Source organism: Equus quagga, chromosome 8 (genome assembly GCF_021613505.1).
Source record: "Equus quagga isolate Etosha38 chromosome 8, UCLA_HA_Equagga_1.0, whole genome shotgun sequence".
In the NCBI taxonomy this organism is placed as follows: Eukaryota; Metazoa; Chordata; class Mammalia; order Perissodactyla; family Equidae; genus Equus; species Equus quagga.
In genome coordinates this window covers 17,092,768-17,118,509 of record NC_060274.1, presented here as the reverse complement: position 1 = coordinate 17,118,509, position 25,742 = coordinate 17,092,768, and the positions used below count along the sequence as shown (strand labels likewise).

Here is a 25,742-nt window from a genome sequence, read left to right as displayed (position 1 = left end):
GCTCATCTTTCTCTGGGTCCTTTCCCTTTGTCTTATTAATTTGGGGAGGTTCTCTAGAGATTCTGGACTGTAATCTTCACCAGGAATATGGAATGTATAGTCTCTCCCAGGTTGAGGCTCATCTTTGCATTTTTTTGTTTTTCCCATGTCCATTAACAAACAGAAGGTTTTATTGTAATGTAGTCAAATTTATGAATCTTTCCCCCATTAATGTGTACTTGCTGTGGCTTGTTTAAAAATTCCTTCCCTGCCCTATAATGACGTCCCCACTCTTTACGCATACTGTATTTAAACATGACACAACTGTTGAAAGCCACCATTCCCCATGTTCGGGCCATAAAGAATTATTTGGGGAAACCAATTCAGAATGGATAACTGAACACAAAGATCTATCCCCCGTCCTTCCCATAATCCCACTGAAATGACAGTAAAGAAGTACAAAATGGGGAGGGGATCCATAATGACTTTTAAAATGGGCTTGGGGATAGCAGCAAACTCGGGATTCTGACAAATTGTAGGAAGACAGGAAACAGGTAGGATTATATTGATCCTACGGTGTGGAGGGAGCCACCATCCAGGATGTATGAACAAGGCTGAAGTGGAGGTGGCAGCGTTTTCCCTGAAAAGTCCTCGAGGAATTCAGGCACGGGGAGAGGGAGGGAAGTTGGCAGAAGGCGGGATGACTAACGGGAGGGCTGCTCGTGGGGCAGCTACACCCGCTCCCTTCCTACTCCTGCCCCCATGTGGAGAACGAAGATAGAACTTGGAAGGAGGACGTTTCCATGTGGCCTTTGACCTCGTAGAATAAAACCGTCATCCTTGTGGCACTGGAATATGTGGTGGGCAGTGGTGCCCAGCTGCCCGCCCCTGCATGCAGGGTGTGCTGAACGACATTTGTGGTCAGCCCTGCCAGTCAGGGAAAGAGCCCCGTACTAGGAGCAAAACCCCATGGCAATTGCACAGACATATACTTAACCAATCTAGTTCTTTATTCACAAATAAAAACTGACAACCAAAGGGTCACCAGACTTTTGAGAGTAATACCTAACAGCACAAAAACAGAGGGAGAGAGATTAAAAAAGAGAATTGACCCTCGGAAAAATAAATACGATTCATGGAACTTGAGAGAACTTTTAAAAAATCTATATTCATATAGAAATAGTCAAGAAGATACTGATCCATAAGATGAAAACAGCATTTTTTTTTTCAAAAATAAAGAGACAGAAAGAGAGAGAAGCAGCAGCAAATGGTAACCATTGATAGAATTAAAAACAAAACTTTTGATTAAAAAGGCTGGAAGAAAAAGTCAAAGAAATCTCCCAGAATCACCAAGAGGTCAGCCCTACCACCACTGACTTGGCTGAAACAATGCCAGCCACGACTTAGCATCTGACTTCTTGTTACAAGAAAGGCAAAACAAAAACAACAACTGAAAAATCCTCTATTTAAACCACGATGTTCCATTATTTGTAGCTTAAAATAGTCTTAGCTGATACAGGAATTAAAAATTAAAAAATCCCTCAAAAAGACAAACAATCCGATTAAAAAATAGGCAGAAGAGGGGGCTGGCCCCGTGGCCGAGTGGTTACGTTCGCGCGCTCCGCTGCAGGCGGCCCAGTGTTTCGTTGGTTCGAATCCTGGGCGTGGACATGGCACTGCTCATCAAGCCACGCTGAGGCAGCGTCCCACATGCCACAACTAGAGGAACCCACAACGAAGAATATACAACTATGTACCGGGGGCTTTGGGGAGAAAAAGGAAAAAGTAAAATCTTTAAATAAAAAAAAAAATAGGCAGAAGACCTGAATAGACATTTTTCCAAAGACAAACAGATGGCCAATAGGCACACGAAAAGATGCTCAACATCACTAATCATCAGAGAAATGCAAATCAAAACCACAAAGAGATATCACCTCACACCCATCAGAATGGCTATCATCAAAAAGATAAGACATAACAAGTGCTGGCAAGGACGTGGAGAAAAGGGAACCCTTGTGCGCTGTTGGTGGGAACGTAAATTGGTGCAGCCACTGTGGAGAACAATATGGAGGTTCCACAAGAAACTAAAGAAAGAACTATCATATGATCCAGCAATTCCACTTCTGGGTATTTACCCGAAGAAAACAAAAACACTGATTTGAAAAGATATATGCACCCCTATGTTCATTGCAGCATTATTTACAATAGCCAAGATATGGAAACAATGTAAGTGCCCAATGATGGATGAGTGGATAAAAAAGAAGTGGTATATACGAATGACGGAATACTACTCAGCCATAGAAAAGAATGAAATCTTGCCATTCGTGACTACATGGATGGACCTAGAGGGTATTATGCTAAATGAAATAAGTCAGACAGAGAAAGACAAATACCATATGATTTCACTTATATGTGGAATCTAAAAAACAAAACAAATGAACAAATAAAACAAAATAGAAACAGACTCATAGATACAGAGAACAAACTGGTGGTTGCTGGGGGGTTGGGTGAAATAGGTAAGGGGACTAAAAGGTACAAACCTCCAGTTATAAAACAAATAAGCCATGGGCATGTAATATACAGCACAGGGAATATAGTCAATAATACTGTAATAACTTTGTATGGTCATTGATGGTTACGAGATTTACCACGGTGATCATTTCATAACTAACATGAACGTCGAATCATTATGTTGTACACCTGAAACTAACATAATATTGTATGACAACTATACTTCAGTACACATAAATAAATAAAGTAAAAGAATTCCCGGGGTCTCAGTTTCCTTTTCCTTTTTTTTTCCCTTGAGGAAGATCAGCCCTGAGCTAACATCTGCCACCAGTCCTCCTCTTTTTGGCTGAGGAAGACTGGCTCTGAGCTAACATCCGTGCCCATCCTCCTCTACTTTACATGTGGGACGCCTACCACAGCATGGCTTGACAACTAGTGCGTATGTCCACGCCCGGCATCTGAACTGGCGAACCCCAAGCCAGCAAATCCCAGGCCACCGAAGTTGAACACACAAACTTAACCACTGCACCACTGGACCAGCCCCACGTTTTCCTTTTTTTAATAAGAGATTGGATGAAGTAATTTGCTCATTTATCTAGTCAACAACTATTTATTGAGCACCAACTGCATGCCAGATGTCATGCTCGGTGCTAGGGCTGTGGCAGTGAACATTCATAGTGGCAGGGCCCCGTGGAGCTTACAGTGCAGCGAGGAAGACAGACACCATCACACAAATAGCTGAGGAGATAACTGATTGTACTCGGGGGGGTGCGACCGAGGACAGGTGCCCAGTACCTCTTGAGTGTGCATCTGCTCCAGCATACCTCTAATAGGCGTATCAGACCTTGGTGGGTCTTTCCTCCAGGAGGGGACAAAAACTTTGATGTAGGTGTGTCCTCTGTCCCTGAACCAGTCCACAGCCAGCTGGATTCCCCGGCAAGAGAAGGCTTCTTTATTTCCATGGCTACAAAGGGAAAACAAACAAACCTGTAGAGACACAGAAAGGGGGCCCAAAGAGTGATTTCCCCTGGGGATATCCTGGCTCACAGTCTCATAACCAAAGGGAATCAGGCGAGTTAATAAGGATCAGCATAACATGAAGGCAAGTAGCTACCTGCTGAATACTCTCTAAGAGAGGGTGGGAAATGTTATTGGGCTTCCCAAGTCCAACAAAGGAGGCCCACGTGCCCCACAAATTCCACCAAAGACATCGACGGAGACAGGAAGGAGAGCGTGGTGTGAGAGGAGGCTCAGGACCAGGCAGGGCCTTGCGTGCCTTCTTGAAGATTCTTCCTTTTTTGTAAGAGGAATGAGAAGCCATAGACGGATTTTCAGATCGAGGGTAGATGTGATGTGATGTGATCCAACGTGGGTTTCAAAAAGCTCAATCTGGTAGCACAGAGGACAATAAATTGGGAGGGAGCAAGAGTGGGCATGGGGAACCAGTTAAGGAGCTGTCGTAGTCGAGACGGAAACTGACCGTGGCCTGGCCGGAGCTGGTGGTGCACAAGGGAGAAGGTTGGTGAACTTGAGAGAGATTTAGAAGGTAAAATCTCCAGAACATGGTGAGGACTGGATGCAGAGGTGATAGAAGAGAAAGCTTTGAGGATGCTTCCCGACCTCCGGCTTCTGTAACTAGAAGGTGGGCTCTTCATTGAGTCAGGAGATTCTGGAGCAGGACAGGGTTTAGAGGGAAAGAGACGAGTTTGGTGGCAGACAGTCACTGAGTTGGGGAGCCTTTGTGACCTCTAAGCAGAAATGTTCAGTAAACAGCCAGGGTTCAGAAAAGAGGTCTGTGAGGAAATGTGTGGGTCAGCTGGGTAAACCCACCGTGTGGAAAGCACTGCCTGATTGCCTGGGAGATGGCAGGAGGCCCAAGGAGGGACCTGGGGGAACTCTGGAACTCAGTAGCTGGTTACGAGTGGATGAGCACAGTATTACAAAAGAGACAGAAAGGATCTATCAGGAAAAAAGGAAGTAAACCGGAAGAGTGCTACATCGTGGAAGCCACAGAAGCAGCCATGTATGCTGCTCTGAGGGACCCGTGAAGCCTGGAAACATCCCTCAGGCTTAGTCAGTGGAGGTTGGTGGTGTTTTGCTGGAGACGGAGACAAGTGGTCAGGTTTGAGATATTGAGAAGGCAAAATCAACTGGACTTAGCCACCAATGGGACGCAGCCTGGCCTCAAGATTAGATCTTTCCACTCACGGCTTCCACCCCAGGCACCTGAACTTCCCTCAGTCCTTTACCCTGTCCATGCACCTTCTTCCACATCCACCACAGGGCCTTTGCACCAGCTATTTCCTCTCCTCTCAGCTGAGTCTGCTCCTCCTCCTCCTTCAAATCTCAGCTTCATCTCCACATCCTCAGGAAAGCAGCCCCTGACCCGTACACCCCATCAGATCTCCCTCTCCGGAGTCCTCACAACACCAGACTACTCTTTTCTGGCACTTATCGCTGTTGAATGTTTACACCCGCTGTGGGATGAATCAGGTCTCCCTCTCTCTGAATCATAAGTTTCTTTTGCTCCCCACGGAATTCCCAGCACCTAGCATGGTGTCTGCTAATAGGCGAGGGCTCAATAACAACGTGTTGAATAAATGAGTGACTGGGAAGAAAGTGGTCTCGAGAGCAGCTGGAGGAGGAACTTTCCAGGCAAAGGGAAGAGTTGGCTGGAAAGACCCTGATGCAGGAAAGACTTGGCGTGCTGAGGGACCAAAAAGAGAACAGTGTGAGTGGAGCATGTGGAGTGAGCAAAGGGGAGAGTTGTATGAGGTGAGGTGGGAGGGCCAGGGCATTCCTCCCAGGGATCACCATGGCATTCCCCCTCTCCGGGGAAGCCCGGCCTACAACACTGGCCCACCTGTGGCCGGGGAGAACACTTCCAATCGTTGTTACCGTGCTTTGTACATGGCCTCGCCTGCTGTTTTCTCAGAGGGGATCAGGACAGGTCCGGGTCAACAAAGAGAAAAAGGGAGTTTTGGGAAACACTGATGAGTAGTATTAGAAGCCAGGCTTTGTGGGGCTACAAGAGAACTCTGAAGTCCTTTAGCCTCCGTAACCATCAGGAACCAGGTCTTACCACCCAGATCTGGAGTGTCTTCCAGTTTAGAGAAAATATCCCTCCAGCCCTTGAGGCCGAGCCTGCGAGGCACATGCAAACAGGAAGGGGAGAATGTCAATGGGGCTGTCTGTGGTAAAAGGAAGAGGAAGTGGAAAGCCAGCCCCTTCCTCCCCAGTGGAAGTCAGAAAAAAAAAGGAGCTGGAGGGAGAATGAGGAGGTCATTCCCAGGGTCCTTACCACCACCACCCCCACGTCGCCCGCGTGCCACCCCTGCTCCACCGTAAGGGGAGGGGAGACGCAGAACATCAAGATGGGCATGAAGAGGAGGCTGAGTCCTCGTCACACAGCCTGGGTGGGTTGCAAGCTTCTCAGAGAAATCCTGGTTTCAGAGGGCGGAGCATCCCACAGGCCGCAGGGCTGCCTCACAAGACAGGTGACCCGAAGCAATGAAACCGGCAGAGAGTTAGCCAATGATGATTAAGTAGCTAGGAACTAAAGGTTTTTTCCTTTTCGCAATTACTGATTATAGCTTTTAGCTGTTTAACTCGCCCGTTGTTAACGGTACTCCTTAGGCAGTATGTTCTCTGACTCTCACTGGGCTCCTACAGATAACATCTCCCCGGAGCCTGGGTCACCGCGGTAATGGGTGTGTGAGCAGTTTTTCAGGAATTAGAACCCCTTGTCCACTTCAGGCCTGTTGAGACCACCAGCTCATTAACCCGGCCCACACAGATGTCCAATAAGCAACCTTTTGACATCAAGAGGCTAAAAACTTCACCCTCAGATCATGCTCACACCGCCACTTTGTGAACACGGGTCCTCTGAAGAGGCATGGAGTCTGACAACGCAGTGCAGATCATCAATTACCTCACTTCTCCTCACCTCCAGTCACCTCTCTCCACAGTTCAGACCACCTTGCCCCCATCCCATAAATACCCCTGAGTCCCTATTTTTGGGGAAGCAAATTTGAGGCTCATGCTCTCACTTCCTCACATGGCTACCTTGTGAGTAAACCCTCTCTCTGCTGCAATCTTGTCGTCTCGGTGTTTGGCTTTCCTGGGGGCGGGCAAAAATGAACCTGGCGTGGTAACAGCAAGAGCCCTGGATCCCTTGCGTGCCCAGTTCTGGAGGCTTGTCTGAGGCCCCGGGATGAACAAATACGTCCGCATGAGGAGGACAGCACTTTAGGCCGGCATGGCTTCTCAAAGGCCAAGTGGGACCAATGACTCCTCTATGTTCACCATTCCAGAAGCCAGGCCAGCCCAGCCACTCTGCAGCAGAGCCCAGGGAGGGTCCTAGAACCCCTCTCCCAGCCAAGACCAGGTCTCAAAGCCTCCAGATGCCATTTGGGAGAGGAGCAGGGGAAGGGAGAGGAAACGTGAACCCGGAGTCGTCCAGAAGAAAGAAGACACTGAGATACCACAAACTGGCAAATTGAGGTCTGCCCCTCCCTACTACCTTAAAAAGTAGGGAAGAGACTACATCTATCCTAGAAAATAAGGTCTATTTTCTGCGCACGTTGAAGCAGTAATGTGAAAAATGGACGACACCCCCACCTCCACCCCTCGCCCCAACACATGCGTCTCTTGGCTGCAGCAAAGTCTATCCTAAGGGGGTTCTCAATAAATATATATACCACAATTCTTTTAAAAATTGTTTCTTGAGTCCTCTCTTTTCTGTGACTGCACATCTGTTTTTAGCTGTTCAAAAGCCAACTTTCCATCCCAAAGACCTTTGATGGGTGTGTGGCTAGAGGGAGCACGTTCAGTGATGAGGGAAATTGAACTCAATTCCTGCGAGGGGGCAAAGGTGAGCAGGGTGATGAGTTCTGACGACTCTGGTGAGAGCCACAGCCTGCAGTAGCCCTGGCCAGGGGCGTGTGGAGGGGAGAGGGTCGGAAATTCAGGTATTCAGGAAAAGAAGAGCTGAGGAATGGCGCCACCATCAGCTTCATGCAACACAAAACAGACCCCAAGGCTTATCTGACACAAGACTCCAAGATGGCGGACACTCGGCCAAGAATCTCCCAAGGGAGATAAGTGCCACTAAGACGACGAGACGATAGAGCAAGCTCACAACCACTCATAGCACCTCGGTACAATCAATACCTCCCTCTCTTCCTAAGAAATGCTCTCCCTTCCAGCTTGGACTCCAGGCACAGGGCGGTCAGGGGCAGACCCCCAGAACTGCTAAGGTGGTCTCTCCAGAATGAAGATTTTCATTCAGGTCTACTGTTTTGCCGGACTGGATTCCCACACATCCAACCCCGGCCTCTTCTCATGAGCCTTCTGGTCTCTTCTGAGATGTGAAGATTGTCTATTTTTTCAATCGTTGCCCCATCTTTTTACCAACCTCAAAACCCCATCATGGCTGCCATTTCTGACCCCAGAAAGCCCAAGGCGATGGCAGGATTGATGCCTCAGGCAGGGGTAGTCCTCACCACATGGTGATCTGTCTCTGGGGGCCAGCAGAGCTCCCAGTCCAGGAAGAAAGCATCCACGGGCACCCTGGGAGCCTACTCCCCGGCACATGGAGGGAAATACATAAGCAAATGTATCCCTTCCCTCGCACATCCCTCCATCTCCCGACCTCGAGTTACGAACGCTGCTTCAGTGAAGCTCTGTGCTGGGTACTCAGAGAGCAGGCAGCGAGCAGACCTCACCCTTCTTCTTGGAGCTCATTTTTCGTATTTTTGGAATCCTGGGTACCAGGCCAATTTGCACATGTACCCCATTTCATCATTACAACAAGCCCTTGAGGAAGTGACCTCTGTCCCATTTTACCCTTGAGGAAACTAACGCCAAGAAATGTGCCCAGCTTGCTGATCTAGCAGCAGACGGCAGAGCCCGATCTCTTGGGCTGCAAACTCTCCTTCCTCATCTCCATTTGTTCCATTTATTCCTGCTCCTCTCCAGTCTCCGCCTCTTGGATCCAGACGGCAGCTCCTTTGGAGCATGTTACCTGCCGTTAAAAGCTCGAGCTTGGGCAGGGACCTTATTAACGGTCCCTGAGAACCAGTTTATCAAGTAGCAAGCTGAGAACCGAGCCCTGGGAAAAGGAAACAGGAGTGGGAGGTTTTGAATAAAGAGAGGGTGGGAAGGGGAAGTGGGTGGGTGCCCGAGGCAAATTTTGCCTACATGGGGCCGCCGCAGTTACGGTAACTAAACCATCTCATTGGAGCCCCACTATTGCCCAAGAAGTCTCTGCAGAAGTTAGCGGCTCACAAAGCAGCCCCTTCAGGGTTTGAGACATAAAGGGACACCACTGTTTCAACTGTTTCTTATTTAGGGTTAAGTTGCAAATGCTCCAAAAGTGGAGTTTATAGCCCTTCTCACCAAGAGATCTCTCCCCAGCTCAAGTTGGGGGAAGAGAGAGGGTGAGCAGGGGCTGCCCTGGGCGCCCTCATCTTACAAAGGAGAAATGGGTACTGACTTGGGCAGGAGCCCAAGGCCAACATTGGTCACAGGGAGTTCAGAGGCTCAGAAGCAGGTCTGATCCCATCCCAGGAGGTCACCTCCTGCCCATAACCCCCTGAGAGGGGCCGGATGAAAACTCCCAGTATAAGCCTGAGCTCCCTCACCACTGAAGATCCGTTCCCCCAGAATAAGCCACATTCTGCTGAAGTGCCTAAGACTTTAAAAAGTAAACAACAATCACCCAAACAAAAACCCCTGTACCCCAAAATGAGGACACATTCAAATGAAACCCTTGTTTAGAGCAGTAAGAGGATGTGAAATTATCAGGTGGTTTTCCCCAAGCTGAAGTCCTTCCAATCACGCCTTTCCTAAATTTGCCTACAGAAAGCACACCACGGGGGGCGCCGGTGAGTCTGCCTGCCCCCGGCAAGGGGTCGCTGCCCACAGCTGGCACATGAGAGTCAGTGTTCTTCCCAGACACCAGGATGCAGGTTTTAACCGACTTTCAGTGAGAGCCACCTTCTGTTTAAAACCTCCTGGGCATTTTTTCTTAAGGCCAAGTGTATTCAGCTCACATCTCCCTCTCTCACGTACACACACACATGCATGCACCTTGAAGGTGTGGGGACCGTGCTTGGAAATCATCTCTGTGCCACTAGTCAATCAGAGCCACCATTCCATGCACCTGTGACGCCCTGAGAGTTGGCAGCAGCAGGAGCGCATCCTGGGCACCAGTCCTGCAAAGAGTACCCAGGGCCCTGGTGAGGGAGCGGGCCCAGCGCATCCTGTCTGCAGCAGGCAAGTCCAAGTTCGGGGCTCATCCTGCTTGGGAAGGGCTCTGGTCAGCACAGGCAGGCTTTGGCCCCAGGATGTGGCATCAGGTCTCCCCTTGAGACCCTTTTCAAGGCTGGTTGGGGGGAAATTCAGAGGTACGTGGTGCTGGAGGTAATGCAGGGCTTTGAAAAGGGCACTGAATCCAGAGCCTTGCACTTACTGCTCTGTGACCTTGGGCAAGTTACTCTCTCTGAACATCTGCAGAAGAAGAGAAATCCCTTCAGAAGTAAATGCATTTATTTCTTTCATGCATGCATAAAATGACCACCTTGAATCCTAGCATGTTAGACTTGGAAAGCCATTTAAGACCATTGTTATTTAGTCCAACCTCTTAATTGTATAAACAGGGGCTCAAAAAAGTCAGGTGACTCACGCCGAGGTCACACAGCTGGTAAGCTGCAAAGGTAGAGCTGTACAGACCAGCACGCAGACTCTCACCACATGTGGCTATTGACACTTAAATTCAAATTAATTCAAAAGAAATACAATTTAAAATTCAGCTCCTCGGGAGCACCAGCCACATTTCAAGTGCTCGGTAGGTCCACATGGCAAGTGGCCACTGCAATGGACAGCACAGGGATGGAACCTTCCATCGTCGCAGAGAGCGCTGTTGGGCAGCTCCAGCTAAAGGTCAGCACTCAGGACTTCAGACTTTAAGCCCCACATTCCATCTCCTGTCCCTGACCTCCCTGGTTTCCTATGTGAAATACAACAAGAGATTCAGCAAAACTACGGGGCAAGTCCAAGGTCTGGCTCCCCAGGTCCCTATAGCATGCATTTCCCCACATTGCAACTTAGTGTTCTCAGTGAAGCATCCATCAGTTATGAATTGATAAACGAAGCCATCAGTCTTCCTTGTAAGAGCCAGTGGACTCCTTTTGAGGTCACAATGAGGAGACAGAAGGCTTTTTTTAATTTGGTGGTGTGGTTCTATTCAAATGCCTTGAGGACAGATGTGTCTCATGACCCAGGCCCACTCGTGTGTGCTCCCAACGAGTACCCTCCTACTTCTTTGAGAAAGCACTTGGCCAGGGACCCATGCTGTGAGCTCCAGAGAGCAGCAGTCACTCCAGGCCTACTGGGTTCACCCACGACAAACAGCACTGGGCTACACATTCTGAAGCTCTGGGGAGAGAAGCCCATGGAAACTTCTACACTGGGTGGCACGGTGGGAACACAGGGCTGGAGGCCAAGGTCTGATGGAGCCAGTGTTGACCTTGGCCAAGCCCACCTAGCCCCATCCTGTGCTTCTTCCTCTCTCAACAAAGAGGGTCAGATGCAAGGACTACGGCCAGCTCTAACATTCTCTAAGCTAACAGAGGACACGTGTCTTAGTGCCTCCCACAGAGCATGACATTACCCATACAGAATTTCTCGTTCTGCATCAGTGGTTCTCAACATTTGGGAGATCACAGACCCTTCAAGTACCTATTGAAAGCTATGAATCTTCTCCCCAGAGAAATACGTATATGTCTACACATTCCACATTTTGTATATCATTTCAGGCCATTGCAGGCTTTGAAGACGGAAGGGGCCATGAGCCAAGGAATTCAGGTGACTCCTAGAATCTATCTTATCATCCCCTAGAGCATCCAGAAGGGAACACAGCTCTGCCAACACCTTGATTTAGCCCAGGAAGACCATGCTGGACTCTGATCGCCAGGATCACGAGACAATAACATTTGTGCTAAGCCATCGTGTTTGTGGGCATTTGTTACTGCCGCAATAGGAAACTAATACAGATTCTGGTCTTTAAAGGTCCACCGAAACACAGCTTCCCAAAGACAACGAGAAAAGATTTGCTGAAAAGTCAGGCTGTCGTTCTCCGTGAGCAAAGACAGACGCTGCCCCAGGCTCCAGGAGACAGAGCCACAGTTGGCAACGGGCACCCTAGACGATGCTGCTGTCAACAGAAGACACTTGTCACCTGCTCAGGGCAGAAAGGACATGTGTCCCAATCTGTCTTTCAAGCTCCCCTCTGCCCCTGCCAGGACGAGACAGCACGTGAAGCAGTATCATCTTCAAAACAGAGAACAGCAATGTCTGCGATACTACAAAACCTCAGCGTAGGAGAGTTTCTAAAACCATGTTTCTGAGGTTAATTGAGTTTTGATGTCAACAGATAATAACTAGATACCACATTAGGTTTCATCCATCCATCCTCTCTAAAGGGTGAGCCCCACACTTAGATCCATCCTTCACAACGGAGGATCTGGCAGAGCCTGAGGGTCACGGGTCCTGTTGGCATGACTGTCAAAGGAGCAGAGGATGGAGCTGAACCTCAGACCCCGTCTCCCTTGCAGACTTGCCCTTGAACAAATTTAGTCCCACAATCAAGCTGTGGTTGTGTCATTCATCTCTTTTTGCTAACGAGGGGAATCCAGGGGATGGGGGCAGTGGTGATGTTTGTGTGTGTGTAGACATTTGTATGCATACATGTATGCTCACCCACACTGAGAATACACATGGATACACGTGTTCTGGTTAACTGAGCTGATTTTTAGGCAGCAAGTGTGCGAAAGCATTTATGTTCCAGTACATTCTTCATAATAAGCCTGAGTGATGGTTTCCATTTGTAACCCATACAAATTGAGCATGAAGGGATTAAACTAATTACAGTTGTGGGAGGCTGGGGGAGGCAGGGGGGACTAAATGGATTTACCCAGAACACATCATGTGCAAATAGAGGATGTGGTTTAAGTTTGAATTCCAAGTAACAACAGAGACTTTCACCACCATCGTATCACAATTCCTTAAAAGCATCTGGTCCCCAAAGAGAGAATGCCTACACTTTCCTGTAGCACCTGAAGTAGTCTTTATACCCTACAGCCAATCTGCTCTTTTGCTGGAATCCCAGACCTCGGATAATCTTAGGGCTGGAAAGGTCTTCGATTTAAGCGACATCATCCTACATTCAAAGCCCTCTTTCCATTGACGCCCAGAAGAAGTGCCTCGTCCAGGTCAGATAGAGGACAGGCCCCCTCTCACACCCGTTAAACCTTCTCTCCAGGACCCTCAGGACCTACTGGATTCTTTAAAATCCGTTTCACTCCCCCAGAGATCTTGAATTAAGTGGGATTTCATAGGCTCGCTGTCTGGTGCCTACACTGGAGCACATGCAAGAATGTTGTAGAGACCTGAGGACCAGCTCTAAGCCCCAGGGAGTAGGAAGGTTGACATGATCAAGCCCAGGGAGACCCAACTGGCTGACACTTGAACAAACACTCTCAGGACACACCAAGCAGGGCAGGTAGGAACAGCCCCCAAGGCTGGGCCATCTTGGGTTGAACACTCCGAAACTTCCGTCCCTCAGTGCCCAATCCAAAGTGAGCCAAATGCCCAGGGAAAACCACTCGGCCTGTCAGCCAAAAGACACCCTGTTGACACATTCAGGACTGCTGCTAACACTGCTTCTCTCCATTGCCACCCACGGCTCAGCTTTCGAAAAGGGAAGCACATCTACTGACAGCTGTGAGGGACCGACCGACTCCCTGTGGGCTGCCCTTTGCTCGGCTGCAATGAAGCCAGGTAGGAGATTAATGCCCTTGGTTGGGCAAGGCCCTCTCCTCGCCCAGCGGGGCGTGTGGGTGAGGCTGCAGAGATTCTCTCACAGCTGAACTCGGTCAGGCCAGGAAGGATGACAAGGTGGGGCACGATGCTCTCGTCACCGAAACACACGAAGATGTCAATACACAAACATTTACAACTGTGTCTGCAGCTTGGGCGCCACAGGCCCACTTCTCAAACCTGGCTCGGGAACCCCACCAACCCCAGCAGAGGGCTTCCAGCGCATTCAAGTTCAAGTACACTTTCCCATCTGATTCTCATAACCTCGAGGGAAGTAGAAGAGCTGTATCTCTTGGCTGTGTCACGGAAGAGGAAACTGAGATACCACGGCTTTCCCAGAGTCACACAGCTGGTCAGGGACGGCCTCCAGACAAGAAGCCACATCTGCCAAGGCCCAACCCTAGGCTCCTCCCCAATTATCCACTGCCTTCCGCAGAGAGGGCCTCTCTCTGAGTTACTGTGATAATAGCTACCTCTTGTGGAACCCTTACTCTGTGTCCAGCACCGTCCTGGGCATTTTGTGCCATTCCAATTCTTACAACTACCTTTATTACAGTTGGAAAAAGGGAGGCTCAGAGAGGTTAAGTGGCTTACTTAAGGCCACAGAGCCTACTAAGTGATGAAACAGGGATTCAAAGCCCCAATCATTGGCCCCAAAGTTCTTTGGACCAAACCACCGAGAAGAGGAACAGTTCTCCTCCCATCCCACTGCTACAGGATGAAGAAAGCTACCTCATTGCCACGTTGCTGCCGTCGATCACTATGGGTCGCAAGGAACTGGCTGGGCCTCCGCACTCCTCTTCCACCTCAGCCCCTAGCCCAAACTGGGCGGAGTCTGGGGGTCCGCAGGAACCCCTGGGGACGAGAAGGGGCGCAGCGCTGGCCTCTTGGGCCCCTGGGCGGCTGCCAGTCTGGATCAGCTCCTGCAGTGCATCGTTGACCAGGGCATCCTCACCCAGCTTGCCCAGCACCTTGACCACGTCCTCCCGGCGGTAGCCCAGCTTCAGGAAGAACTCCATCTTGTTCGAGCGCTCCATGCTGTGCCCGCCAGGCCCCTGGCGAGGGTCTTGCCCCTGGCTTCCTCCTGGCAGAGCCCCACTGGCATGAGCTAAAGAGAAAAAGCATCCATCAGGTGTTTTCTGGCAGCCTGGCCTGGAGGCTGTCGGGTTACTGTGGGCAAATTATGCATGCTCCCGCCCCACCTTATCTGTCAGGAAATCGTGTCGGAGCCTGGTCCCCTTGGGGATTTTCATTGCTCAGTGTGGTTGGCGAGCCACAGATGCAATCATGCTGCTTTTACTAGCTCCAGAGGCCTTCACCTGACATGCACCCCGCAGGGGTCACCCGCCAGAGGCACCAAGGACAGCTGAGCAGGCCACCCAGAATTCGGGACATTTGTGCACAGCCCAAAACAATGTTTCTGACGCTCTGTCAGGGGCTGAATTGTGTCCCCAGACTCATATGTTGAAGCCTAACCCCCAAGCTCAGGATGTGACTGCATTTGGAGCCAGGTCTTTAAAGAGGTGACTAAGTTAAAATGAGGCCATTAAGGCGGGCTCTGACCTAATACGACTGGTGTCCTTTATAAGAAGAGGAGGTCTGGACACAGATGGGTACGGGGGAGACCACGTGAAGACACAGGGAGGAGCCGGCCACCGCCAAGCCAAGGAGAGGCCTCAGGAGAAACCAACCCTGCCAGCACCTCGATCTCAGACTTCTAGCCTCCAGAACTGGGAGGCAACAACAATAATAAATAAAATAAAAATATACGTAATAAGTACCGAGTCTGTGGTCTTTTGTTTTGGCTAGTTCCAGCCCTGGGAAACTAGCACAGCTCCCGGCTGAAATAGGGAAGACTGCTCCCCGGTGAATTCCATTGCAAGAAGCACAACCTTCAGATGTAAATTCAGCTCTGTGCACTGGCGCAACTTTCCCTAGCAATTAATTCAGACCATACTGAGCCTCTAAAATAGAAGGTCCTTACCCAGACTTGATCCTTTCCAGCCGGGCGTCACTGGCTGGTCTACACCCTGGGGCTGGGGGGGGGGGGGGGGGGGGTTGGCGCTGGGGGCTGCAGCCTGACAGACGTTCACAAAGAGATGATGAAACCGACAGGAACACCCTGGACAGCCTGGGTCCCTGTCTCTTTTCTACTCACAAAGACCTACATTTTTCAAAAGACATTTTAAACTACAGAAATAATCATGAAAATATACTTCCTGTAAAAAATGGAAACAACGCAGAAGTGTAAAGAAGAGAAGGATGTAATGTCTCTCTATGCGTACCCAAAATCCCACGTGCCTCCATTGCTAAGTGTTTGCACCCTTCCAGAGCTTTCTCCATGCACCCACTTGCATATCTAATAGATACACACATGTATTGTTTGGGGGGTTTGTTTTTACATAAATAGTGTCATACTGTATCTATTGTTCAGCAACTGGCTTTTCTTAATAAAAATGCATCTTAGAAATCTTTCCACACCAGTTTATCTGTTCTGCTGCCCAGTGTATCCCCAGCTTTTAGAACGGTGCCCGGCACAGCTGAATCTCAAGGCATATTGGTTGAATGAATGAGTGCTGTTTAACCATTTGCCAGAGGATGGAAATTCAGACTGTCTTCCATTTTTCCCTGTTACATATCATGCTCAACGAACATTGGTTACACACCTGTCTCTTCACTCTGGCCCTTCTCACTATCACAGGCTCTTTGTCTTCAGATCCTAGTGTCCTACTGGAATCTTCTGCAGTATTTACATCTCTCTTCTTGCTTCCCAGCTTGGCTTCCCATTCTCTTGCAGGGCCTCTCTCCACAGTGCTGGCACCCGAACAGAACTAACAATGACTGGGTCTGGCAGGTGAAGGGCATTTCTCAGCCAACCCTCTAGGGAGACAGGCCTCTGCTGCAGCCCCCACTTGTCACCCCCCACTCCACCTCGGCCCACTGCCTGCAGAAACACCAAAACTCCCAGTGACCTCTTAACTGCCAAATCCAACAGCATCTCCACATTCCTCGCCTTATACAACCTCTCTGCTGCTTTCAACACTGTGGACCACTCCCTTACTTGTTATTTTCAATCAGAAAATTTTGGATCACCTCTTTCTTGAAACTCTATTCTCCCTTAGGTTGTCCAGCTTGGCCTGAGTCTCCTCCTAAATCTTTCCAGCTCTTTCCTTAGTCTCTGCTCCTTGGTTCAATGATGGGGTCCCGCCTGGGCCATCTTCCCTCCTGCTCACGCCCTCCACCAGCTCTTGTATCCATGAGCCCACAAGTGTACTTCCGGCTCAGACCATTTGCTAAGCACCGGCCCACAGTTATAACCGTGGGATGAACACCACGCAAGCTGTTTGAATAAAGGGCTATGGGAACTCAGATGCTGTCATTCACCAGAAATTTGCTGAGTCGACTTCAGTGGTTCTCAAAGTGTGGTCCAGGGAAACTTGGGGGAGCCCCAAGACCCTTTCAGGGAGTCTGCAAGGTAAAACCTATTTTCATAATAATACTAAGGCGTAATGTGCTTTTTTTTCACTCTCTTCCTCTCACGAGTATACCATGAAGTATTCCAGAGACCACGTGCCACGTGATATTGCAAAATGCAGAAGCAGATACGAGAATCCAGCTGTCTTCTATTAAGCCAGATATTAAAAAGATTTGTAAAAATGTAAATCGGTGCCAGTCTTCTTACACATTTTTTGGTTTTGAAAATGGATATGTTTTTCATAAAAATATATCATGTATATTAACATAATTGGCTTATTATCATTTAAAAATAAATGAATATTTTTAAATTTCATAGTGTTAGTTTCTAATAAGATACATACCGATAGATACAACCTACATGAGCAAAAGCTCTTTGGGGTCCTTAACAGTTTCTAAGTGTGAAAAGAGGTTCTGAAACCAAGAAGTTTCTTCTTAAATCCAGAGCTTTCCAGTAGGTATTTCCAGGTAGATGGTTCCGAGTATGTGGCCTATAGACGTGTCACCCAGGGCCCCAGGACAGAGGCCTGGTGTCTTTCCACCCCCTTAGGCTGGCCCCTCTCACACCCATCACCTACTACCCACTTGCCCACCCAAGCATCAGTCCTACATTCTTCTTTTCTTTTTTTTTAAGGAAGATGAGCCCTGAGCTAACTGCTGCCAATCCTCCTCTTTTTGCCGAGGAGGACTGGCCCTGAGCTAACATCCGTGCCCATCTTCCTCTACTTTATATGTGGGACGCCTACCACAGCATGGCTTGCCAACCAGTGCCATGTCCGCACCCGGGATCTGAACTGGCGAGGCCCAGGCCGCTGAAGCGGAATGTGCCCACTTAACCGCCGCGCCACGGGGCGGGCGCCAGTCCCGCCTTCTTCATCCTACACGTAGTAACAATGCAACAGGCTCCTAAGGAATCTCCTTCCTCAATCTCATCGGGCCCAGCCCCCATTTGTAGCCAGCGTTGCATTTCCAGAACAAGTTGTACCATGTCACCCCCCACTTAGAAATATCCTCTTACCCTGTGTTAACTACAAGAACGAGACCAAATTCCTGAGCAGGCTGCTGAACTGTCACAATGCGGCTGACCTCTGTCCACCTCACCGCCCATCCCAGGCCCTCCCGGCCCTTCTTCTAGAGCCATGCCGAATCTCTCCCGGCTCCCCAGGCATTCCAGAACATTCTATCACTGTGCACATACCCTTTCCTCTCTACCTGTAGTGTTCCGATTTGTTTGCTAAACTTCAAGATTCAACTCAAATGCCACTCAAGGCAGTCATCCCCGACTCCACAGCTATAAGCAGGAGCTTGGTCACGGCATCCACCGGCACTTTGTTCACACCTCTGTCATGACGCATTTGAATAGTCACTTATCCATTTCTCAAGAAACTGCGAACTACATTCCAACCTGTTTGCCTCGGAATCACCAGCACCTAGCAGAGAGCCTGGTGTATGTGAGGACTTGAATAGGTTTTTCTTTAATTAACACCCAAAGTTGAAACTATCTTCCCTCCTCTAACATTTTTCTCAGGTTCCCAGTCTCATTGAATGGCATCCCCCAGGGCCCAAGGAAGGAATCGCAAAGTCATCTTTGATGCCTCCCTTTCCCTCACTTCTTCATCGAATTGGTCATTAATTCTACCCTCTGGACATTTTCCATAACCACTCTCCCCTTTGCACTCACACAACCACCACCCTAGTTCATTCATTCATTCATTCATTCACTTGTGTGGCAAATACTTACTGGTGACCTACTGGCCACCAGGCACTGTGCTGGGACTCACTTCTGTTAAAAAAAACAAAACAATACACAGTCCAATTTCAATTCTTTCACAACCTATTCAGGAACACAGACCAAAATATGTGAACAACAAGCCATAAATCATGATGATAAACACGGTACTTTTGATTAGAAAAACGTGCTTTCAAAACACAGGTGAGGAGTGACTTATCTTCCTCTGAGGGGGAAGGAGAGGCCAGAAAGGCCCTCAGAGACCTGGGCAAGCGGCCGAAGGGTGGCGGCACCTCTCCCGGGGCCTCCTGGGGGCCTCCTCACCGCATTTCCTCCCCAACAACTCTAATCAAGTTAGTCCACTGATCAAAGACTTCCACGTCCCTCCATCCCATGCAGAGTAAGTGTCACAACTTTCCAGTATGAGAGTCAAAGCCTTTAACCATTGGGCCTGGCCCACCTTCCAGTCTCACTGGCCACGTGCCTCTAGTCCAGCCCCACCTTCTACTCCTTGACTAGTGACCAGGCCTTCTCTCTCAGGACAGTCGTCCCCTCGCGCTGAGATCCAGCTTTGGTCCAATCTTCTTGGAGGAAGAGGACACCTACGCGGCCTGACAGGCCAGCCTCACACCAGGTGTTGCTCGCTGTCCCCGAAAGACCTGCAGGCCTTCACGGGGGCTCCTCTCTCTGCCTGAAGCATCTGCCCCTCCTCCACCAGGCCTACCCCCACTGTCACATCTTCCGAGAAGCCTTCCCAGTCGTGAGGGCCCAGCTCCACTCCCCCTCCACCCCTCCCTGCTTATGTGCGCACTTATGTGGCACTTATTTTGGTTTGGAAGAAAGAGAGGGAAGGGAAGAGATAGGAGGAGTGGGAGAAAGAAAAGAGAGGGAACTAAAGTGAGAGAGAAGGAAGGAGAAGAAAGACAGTCACAGGCAACATGACCACAGAGTCCGTGTTCACGTGGGCCCTTCATTGCTTCCACATCGTTCATCCGGAGACTCTTACCGGAAGCTCCTATCTTCCCTGGTGGGTAGACAGGGTAGATAAAAGTATTCTCTCTTCACAGGTGAAGAAACCGAGGCTCAGAGTGGTACAGAGTGAGGGCTATACAGCTAGTAAATGACGATAAGCGGACGCCAAAAATACTGTGCTGCCTTGAGTTGTGTTCAGGACGGAGGCCATGTCCTGTTATTGCAGGAATGGAAAAACCAAAACACGACTGGGTCAGGTGACTTCTCTGGTCACAAAGTAACAGCTACAGGGAGAGTCTGTGTTGTTTTGTAACTTTGCGTCCTGGTGTGACAGAAACGTGAACATTTTCAAAATGAAACAACCTGGGGCCCTTACCTGGGGTGAGGGAGCGCAGGGGCGCGTGAGGCCCTGTCCCCCGTCCCCTGCGGGTGTCCACAGAAGCCTCAAGTTCCGACAGAGCTCCTTTTCTGAGGAGACTTCTGAAAGCTTACGCGTGGGACAGGAGAGCTGTTTTTACACAAAATTAACTGAAAGAATTCACCTACTTCACAGGCTATTTTTCCCCCCTTGAGACTTTAAAATGAACTTCATTTCCTTTTAAAAGTTCTAAATAAGGGAGAAAGCTGGGGTGGGGAGCTGTTCTCAGGAGCCTCCCCCGGCCCCCAGGTCACAACCCTCCCTTTCAGATGTGAGGCCTTCGAGCTGCAACACTGCCAGCAGCTTTTTTTTCCTTTCTATTTTTAAGACCTTAAAGTATGAACAATTTCAGTTTTCTTCCTCAATCTTGACTGGAAGTCACAAACAGCACAGATGACTAGTAACACTTTGAAATCTTGAGCGTCTCGGCACGAGCTCTGACCATGGTCAGCATTGCAACACTCTGCTATGGTTAGTAGTCAAGGCGACCTGGAGATGTGTGCAGGTTGAACCAGAGTTGGAGGGAACCTAACGCAACAGCGTGGAAGGAAGGGGGGAGGAAAGGCGGACCTCACAGATGGAACGGTGGGATCAGATCAGACCTGGTCCTTCTAGAATCAGCCAATCCAGGCTGAGGGCCCCCAGGCAAAAGATCTGTAACCCCTGACTGGAAGAGCCCCTGAGGAAAAGAATAAGAGAAACTGAAGGAGGAGAAGGTAAGACGGATAAGATGTGGCGAGACCGAGTAGCTCACAGCACACAGGATTCTGTGGTTGTAAGGCGCTTCCTTGTACATCATCTTTGGAAATCCCAACGTCTCTGGGAGGTGGAAAGGGTTCCCTCATTACTCACGTTGCAGGTGAAAAAACAGAGGAAAAGAGAGGTTTTGCTGACTTACCCAGGATCCCACAGCTAATGAATGGGAGAGACTAGACTCCCAAGGGCGGCGATTCCTGAGGTTGCCCAGGCCAGACGCTGCTACCCAGGGCCACCGATCGAGAGCATTCCACACCTTGCCCCTGACCCCCTCATCTGTTCTGGGTCACCTCTGCCAACTCCAGAGCAATCCAGCACATTACAGCTGCCAGAGGTCACCCAGCGAGATGGGGAGGAAGTTCTTCCAAACAGCGTCCGTGCAGAAGTGTCCTGCTTCAGCTCGGGTCTGGAGCGCCTCAGCCGGGCTGACAGTTAGGTTTTGGGGAAGTCACTGAGGGGCAAGGGCTTCGGCCCACGAAGACTGTGTTTTTGGCGGGCCCTTTTTTTTTCTTCAAGGGAATTATAATTTCTAAAGTTGTGGTAAAATATAACAAAATTTACCATTTGAACTATTTTTAAGAGTGCAGTTCAACAGCATTAAGCAACCACTGACACCTTCCATTTCCACAACTTTTTCATTTTGTAAAACTGAAACTCTGTCCCCATTAAACACTCACTCCCCCGCCCCCACCCCCCAGCCCCCCACAACCACCTTTCTACTTTCTGTCACTAAGAATTTGACTCCTCTAGGGACCTCACATAAGTGGAATCATACAGTATTTGTCCTTTTGTGACTGGCTTATTTCACCTGGCATAATATCTCCAAGATTCATCCATGCTGTGGCCTGTGTCAGAACTTCCTTCCTTTGCGAGGCTGAATAACTAATATTCCATTGGGTGTATACACCACATTCTGTTCATCCATTCACGTCCACGGACACTTGAATTGCTGCCACCTTTTGGCTGTTGTGAACAGTGTTGCTGTGAGCATGGGTGGCCTGGCCTGGCCTTTTGTTTCTCCTTGGAACTGGTCCCCAGCTCTGTCCTGCTATATATTAGTTTGGGTACACATACAAGTATTTACAGCCCAGATCCCAGGCAACTGTGAAACAAAGTTGGGAACAAACAAAACGCTCTGCCGTATCCCACTCCCACCCTATTCCCATGTCAGTGTTGGCACGGCCGGGCGGGTATCGCCTGGCCTTGGGGGGGAGTTCATCCCCTCGGGGGCATGGTGGAGGTTTCTAATGGCTGCAGGGAGTTTGCCAAAATTGCCTTCACTGCCATCAGATTAAGACTGATTTCCATGTCCCCATAGACCTTCTGGAAGCCCACAGAGCCAGCCTCTAGAAGAGATGGTGTTTGGGGGGGCTGCCAAATGTCCCTGATCTGCCAGGAAACCAGACACCCCCACATCAACATCGAGTCCAGAAGGTGCTTTCAGGAGTGTGGAGACAGGTTTAAAATGAGCCTCACGGGCCTGATCCTTCTGATTTCATGAAACTAAATGACCTTCAAAGACCCCAGCAGGAGTTTTTACTTAAACTGAAGCGCTTCCTCTGCTTAATCCTTCTTCCACAAAAACCATCTTGAAATCAAATACATTGCTAAAACGAGCAAGGATTTCACCTAAAGGAAATTAAAGATGCTTACCTAATTTTTTTTTTTATCTGAGCACTTCGAATAATTTAAGGTGTGGGAGATCAGGTTGCTCAAGATACCACTCATCCCACAATGCTCCCTGACCTGCCCCCACCCCCGTATATTCTGTCTCTCTCCTCCCACCCCTGGACCGAGTCTCCACAGTGTTTGTCACACTGACTAATGACCAGGGGACATGCACTCACCAGCAGGGCGTGTGCCTCAGGCCGTCACAGTGGATATCAGGACTCCCTTCAGCTCCCTGGCTGCCCGCAGCTGTCACACGGCTCTCCTCCCAGCTAGCCAGGTGTCACCAAAGCCAGGGAGCGCAGCCGGGGCCGGCCACACGGCCGTTAGGAGCCACTTCATGCCAGCGCTCCACTTCCTGGATGCCAGAGTCACGTTCGGCTGCAAAGGTAGTTTTGCTTCGGGTTTGAAAAAATGGAAAGGAAGAAGCAATCAACTGAGGGTAGGAGACTTGAAGCCTGTGCCTCAGCGTGAGTCACCGAATCAAAGTTCAACAACCACATGCAAAACGACCTCTCCGCGAAGGCGAGGGCTGGCTGCACAGGAAAGCCAGAGAGAGTCAGAGAGAGAGAAAGCATTAACCATCCGGGGGAAAGCCTCTGTCCCAAGTTCCCCCTCATGCCGCCAGCCGAGAAGAGCATCTGACCCCAGATGCTCCTAAGGGGATGCTCCCAACTTTGTAAACAAAAACACAGCCTGCAGGAGAGAAGAGCCTCAGGAGGAGGGAGCGAACAGAAATGGCTGCACAGGGGCGTGGGCGTGGAGGAGAACCCTGTACCTCCCATTACAAAGAGTCCCAAGCAAGTCACAAAGGTCTTCAGGCTGGGGAGCCAGGACACTCGCCTCTGTTGGGGATAACATGACCCTGGGCTCTCCTTGCTGCAGCCCTGCGTGGGGTTGGTGGCTGCTTCTCCCTCCCTGTGGCAGAGAGAGCCTGACCCTAGATCCACTGACCACAGCCTTCTGCCGCCCACCTGCTGCCAGCCTCAGCGAGTATGGACAACAGTCCCCAAACTCTGCACTGATTTCCTGCATTGGGGGATCCCTCTCGGGTCAGAAGAAGAGGAAAGAACAGTCAAACCACATAGCAGCCCACGTCCCAACAAACGACAGTGTCTCTACAGCGACGTACCCAAGGACACGCAGCGAGCCAGCTGGTCAGGCTGGTTTAGAATCCGGCAGTTGGTGCTGAGGAAATAAGAAAGATACAAGTTAACTGGAATTTCCTCCTCTTCTTTATTCCCCATCTGTCTCCCACAGAAAATTGGAGGCAGTCTAGAATATCAAAACACATAGAGAATGGGATCATTGAAATAAACATTAGAAGTACAATCAGAAGTCATTAGAAGAAAAAAGAATGTTGTGCTGGAAGCTAGATTAAAATGGTCACCTCATCAGAGCACTAATTCCAGCTCTGAGTTTCCTGGCACAACCAATTTTCTAATAAAAATGACTATCGGTTTAGCACCTCCCGTATATCCAGTACTTTCAGTCAAGGTGTTCTGATCCCCATAACAGGTCTATGGTATAGGAAATATTATCTCATTTTTGAGATGAGCTCATTAGGATTGAGAAAAGATAACCATACTGTCCAAGCTCACTCAGTAACTGGTCGAGTCAGGACTGAAACTCAGGGCCATGGGGCTCCAAAATACACTCTTTCCGTGGTCACATGGGGCCTCTCAGCTCTCAAATTTCTAATAAAGCATGTCAGGTTTTTAGGAGACAGAAATATTTTCCCAGTATTAAATTTTAGGAGAAATCTAAATCCTCTGTTGAGTAATATAGCAGACAATATCTTCAGCTCTAGTCCCATAGAAGATGGGCCGGAGGTGGGGGGCGTTTTCCAATGTCCCTTCTTCAGCAGGAGCCTCAGTAAAAAGTGAGTTGTTACATCTGAACTCAGGGGAGGGTTTCTGCGGGGAAATGAGCCAATGTTGTCCAGGAGCCTTGTGCTCTGATGGCCTAGAAGAATAAAGCAACAGAGCTCAGAGGGACAGACTGCCAACCGGCTCTTTGGACCATCTCTTCCAAACACTAGATGACTGAGCCACAATTTTTTTAGGTCTAGAATAGCACCCAACCAAGGGAGGAATTCTCTGAGGAGACTGCCGAGGGCCACCACGCTGTGCACCTAACATACGACGAACCTGAGCAATGAATCTTAGCTAAACTTACACCTTGGGTTCAGCCCCAGGCGACTAGCACCTCCTGTGTGCAGGACAGGACCTCGGTGGCCAGCACCAAGCTGTTTCACAAAAAAGGTGTTTGAATCTGCTCAACTATCAGAGAAGTAAGGATTTGACAGAGGCCCCAGAATTCTGTGTCTGAAATCTTAGAGACATTATTTAGACCAGAAAAACTGTTCCCCAGCTGTCTCCCAAAGAAAAGAACCCTCATGTGGTGCCTGTACAGTATCTGGTTGAGAGAAACCTCATCCTGATTCCTCCTCAGCTAAAGTGACTGAGCTGCTATGACTCAGGACCAGGAAGAACGAAAGCCCTAGTTAGCTATTTATTCCCAATTGAACAAGAAGTAAGGTCTGCCAGAGGTAACAACTGTAGTTACACTATCACTGACCCAAAGCTGGACTCCACCTACGAGACTTGGGAGAAGGCAGCAGCTCCCAGCTTGCCGTGAAATTGGCACATGTCCACACATCTCTAAAAAATGATCGAGTACTGAGAAAAGAGAGGGACCGCAGGCCTGCACATTTCCCTCTTCCACTCTGTTTAAAACTGGCGTCGCATCTGCCCGGAGGCTATTCTTGCCCACACTGGCCCTTGTGGTGGGACAGAGGTCTGGGTTTTCAGGAAGCGGCCCGGAGGTATAGAAACAGTGGATCCTAAACATGTGAGACCAGACCCTCCCCAGGGAGGAATGCGCAGACGTGGAGACGGATGACACATGCTCCTGTCTCAGTGGTTCATGGAGCCCTGGAAGCCCGTGGGTGGACCCACGTCAGCCCCCCGGCTTGGCTGCCTCCCGTCCATCTACAGCATCAGTGAGCACCAACAACAGACTTCTATTGAATAATCTGTGTTCTCAGTGAGCTAAAACAGTGTTGGCATTTGTAGTGTGGTGTGGACACACGAAGGGGCAGCTCAGCTGCTTTCCACTGATTCTTGCACCAGCAGCTGGTGGGAGTGCTTGTTCCTGTCTCACCAACATTCATGTGTGCGACACATTTTGCTTTTTGCCAAGCTCATGCGTGAGAAATTGTATATCAATTCTCCTAGTGATTGTAACTTTCATTGCCCTGATTACTGGTGAACTTGAGGATCTTTTCATGTTTATTTTCTGCACAGTTTTCCTCCTTGTTTCCTCCAGAGTCCATTTCCCTATGTGTACTCT

The 25,742-nt window shown here is 49.4% G+C and overlaps 1 protein-coding gene across 1 annotated transcript in view; it reads right to left on the bottom strand.

Moving 5' to 3' along the window:
- ZC3H12D (zinc finger CCCH-type containing 12D) overlaps positions 1-22,740 on the bottom strand; it is a 31,352-nt gene extending 8,612 nt beyond the window's left edge. The window contains exons 1-3 of the mRNA XM_046669095.1: positions 22,568-22,740; positions 14,104-14,479; positions 3,315-3,454 (exon numbers count right to left, since the gene is read on the bottom strand). Of these exons, the coding sequence (XP_046525051.1) occupies positions 3,315-3,454; positions 14,104-14,408 (445 nt within the window). The 5' untranslated portion in view covers positions 14,409-14,479; positions 22,568-22,740. The remainder of the gene's footprint in view (positions 1-3,314; positions 3,455-14,103; positions 14,480-22,567) is intronic.
- Positions 22,741-25,742: the final 3,002 nt, after the last annotated feature.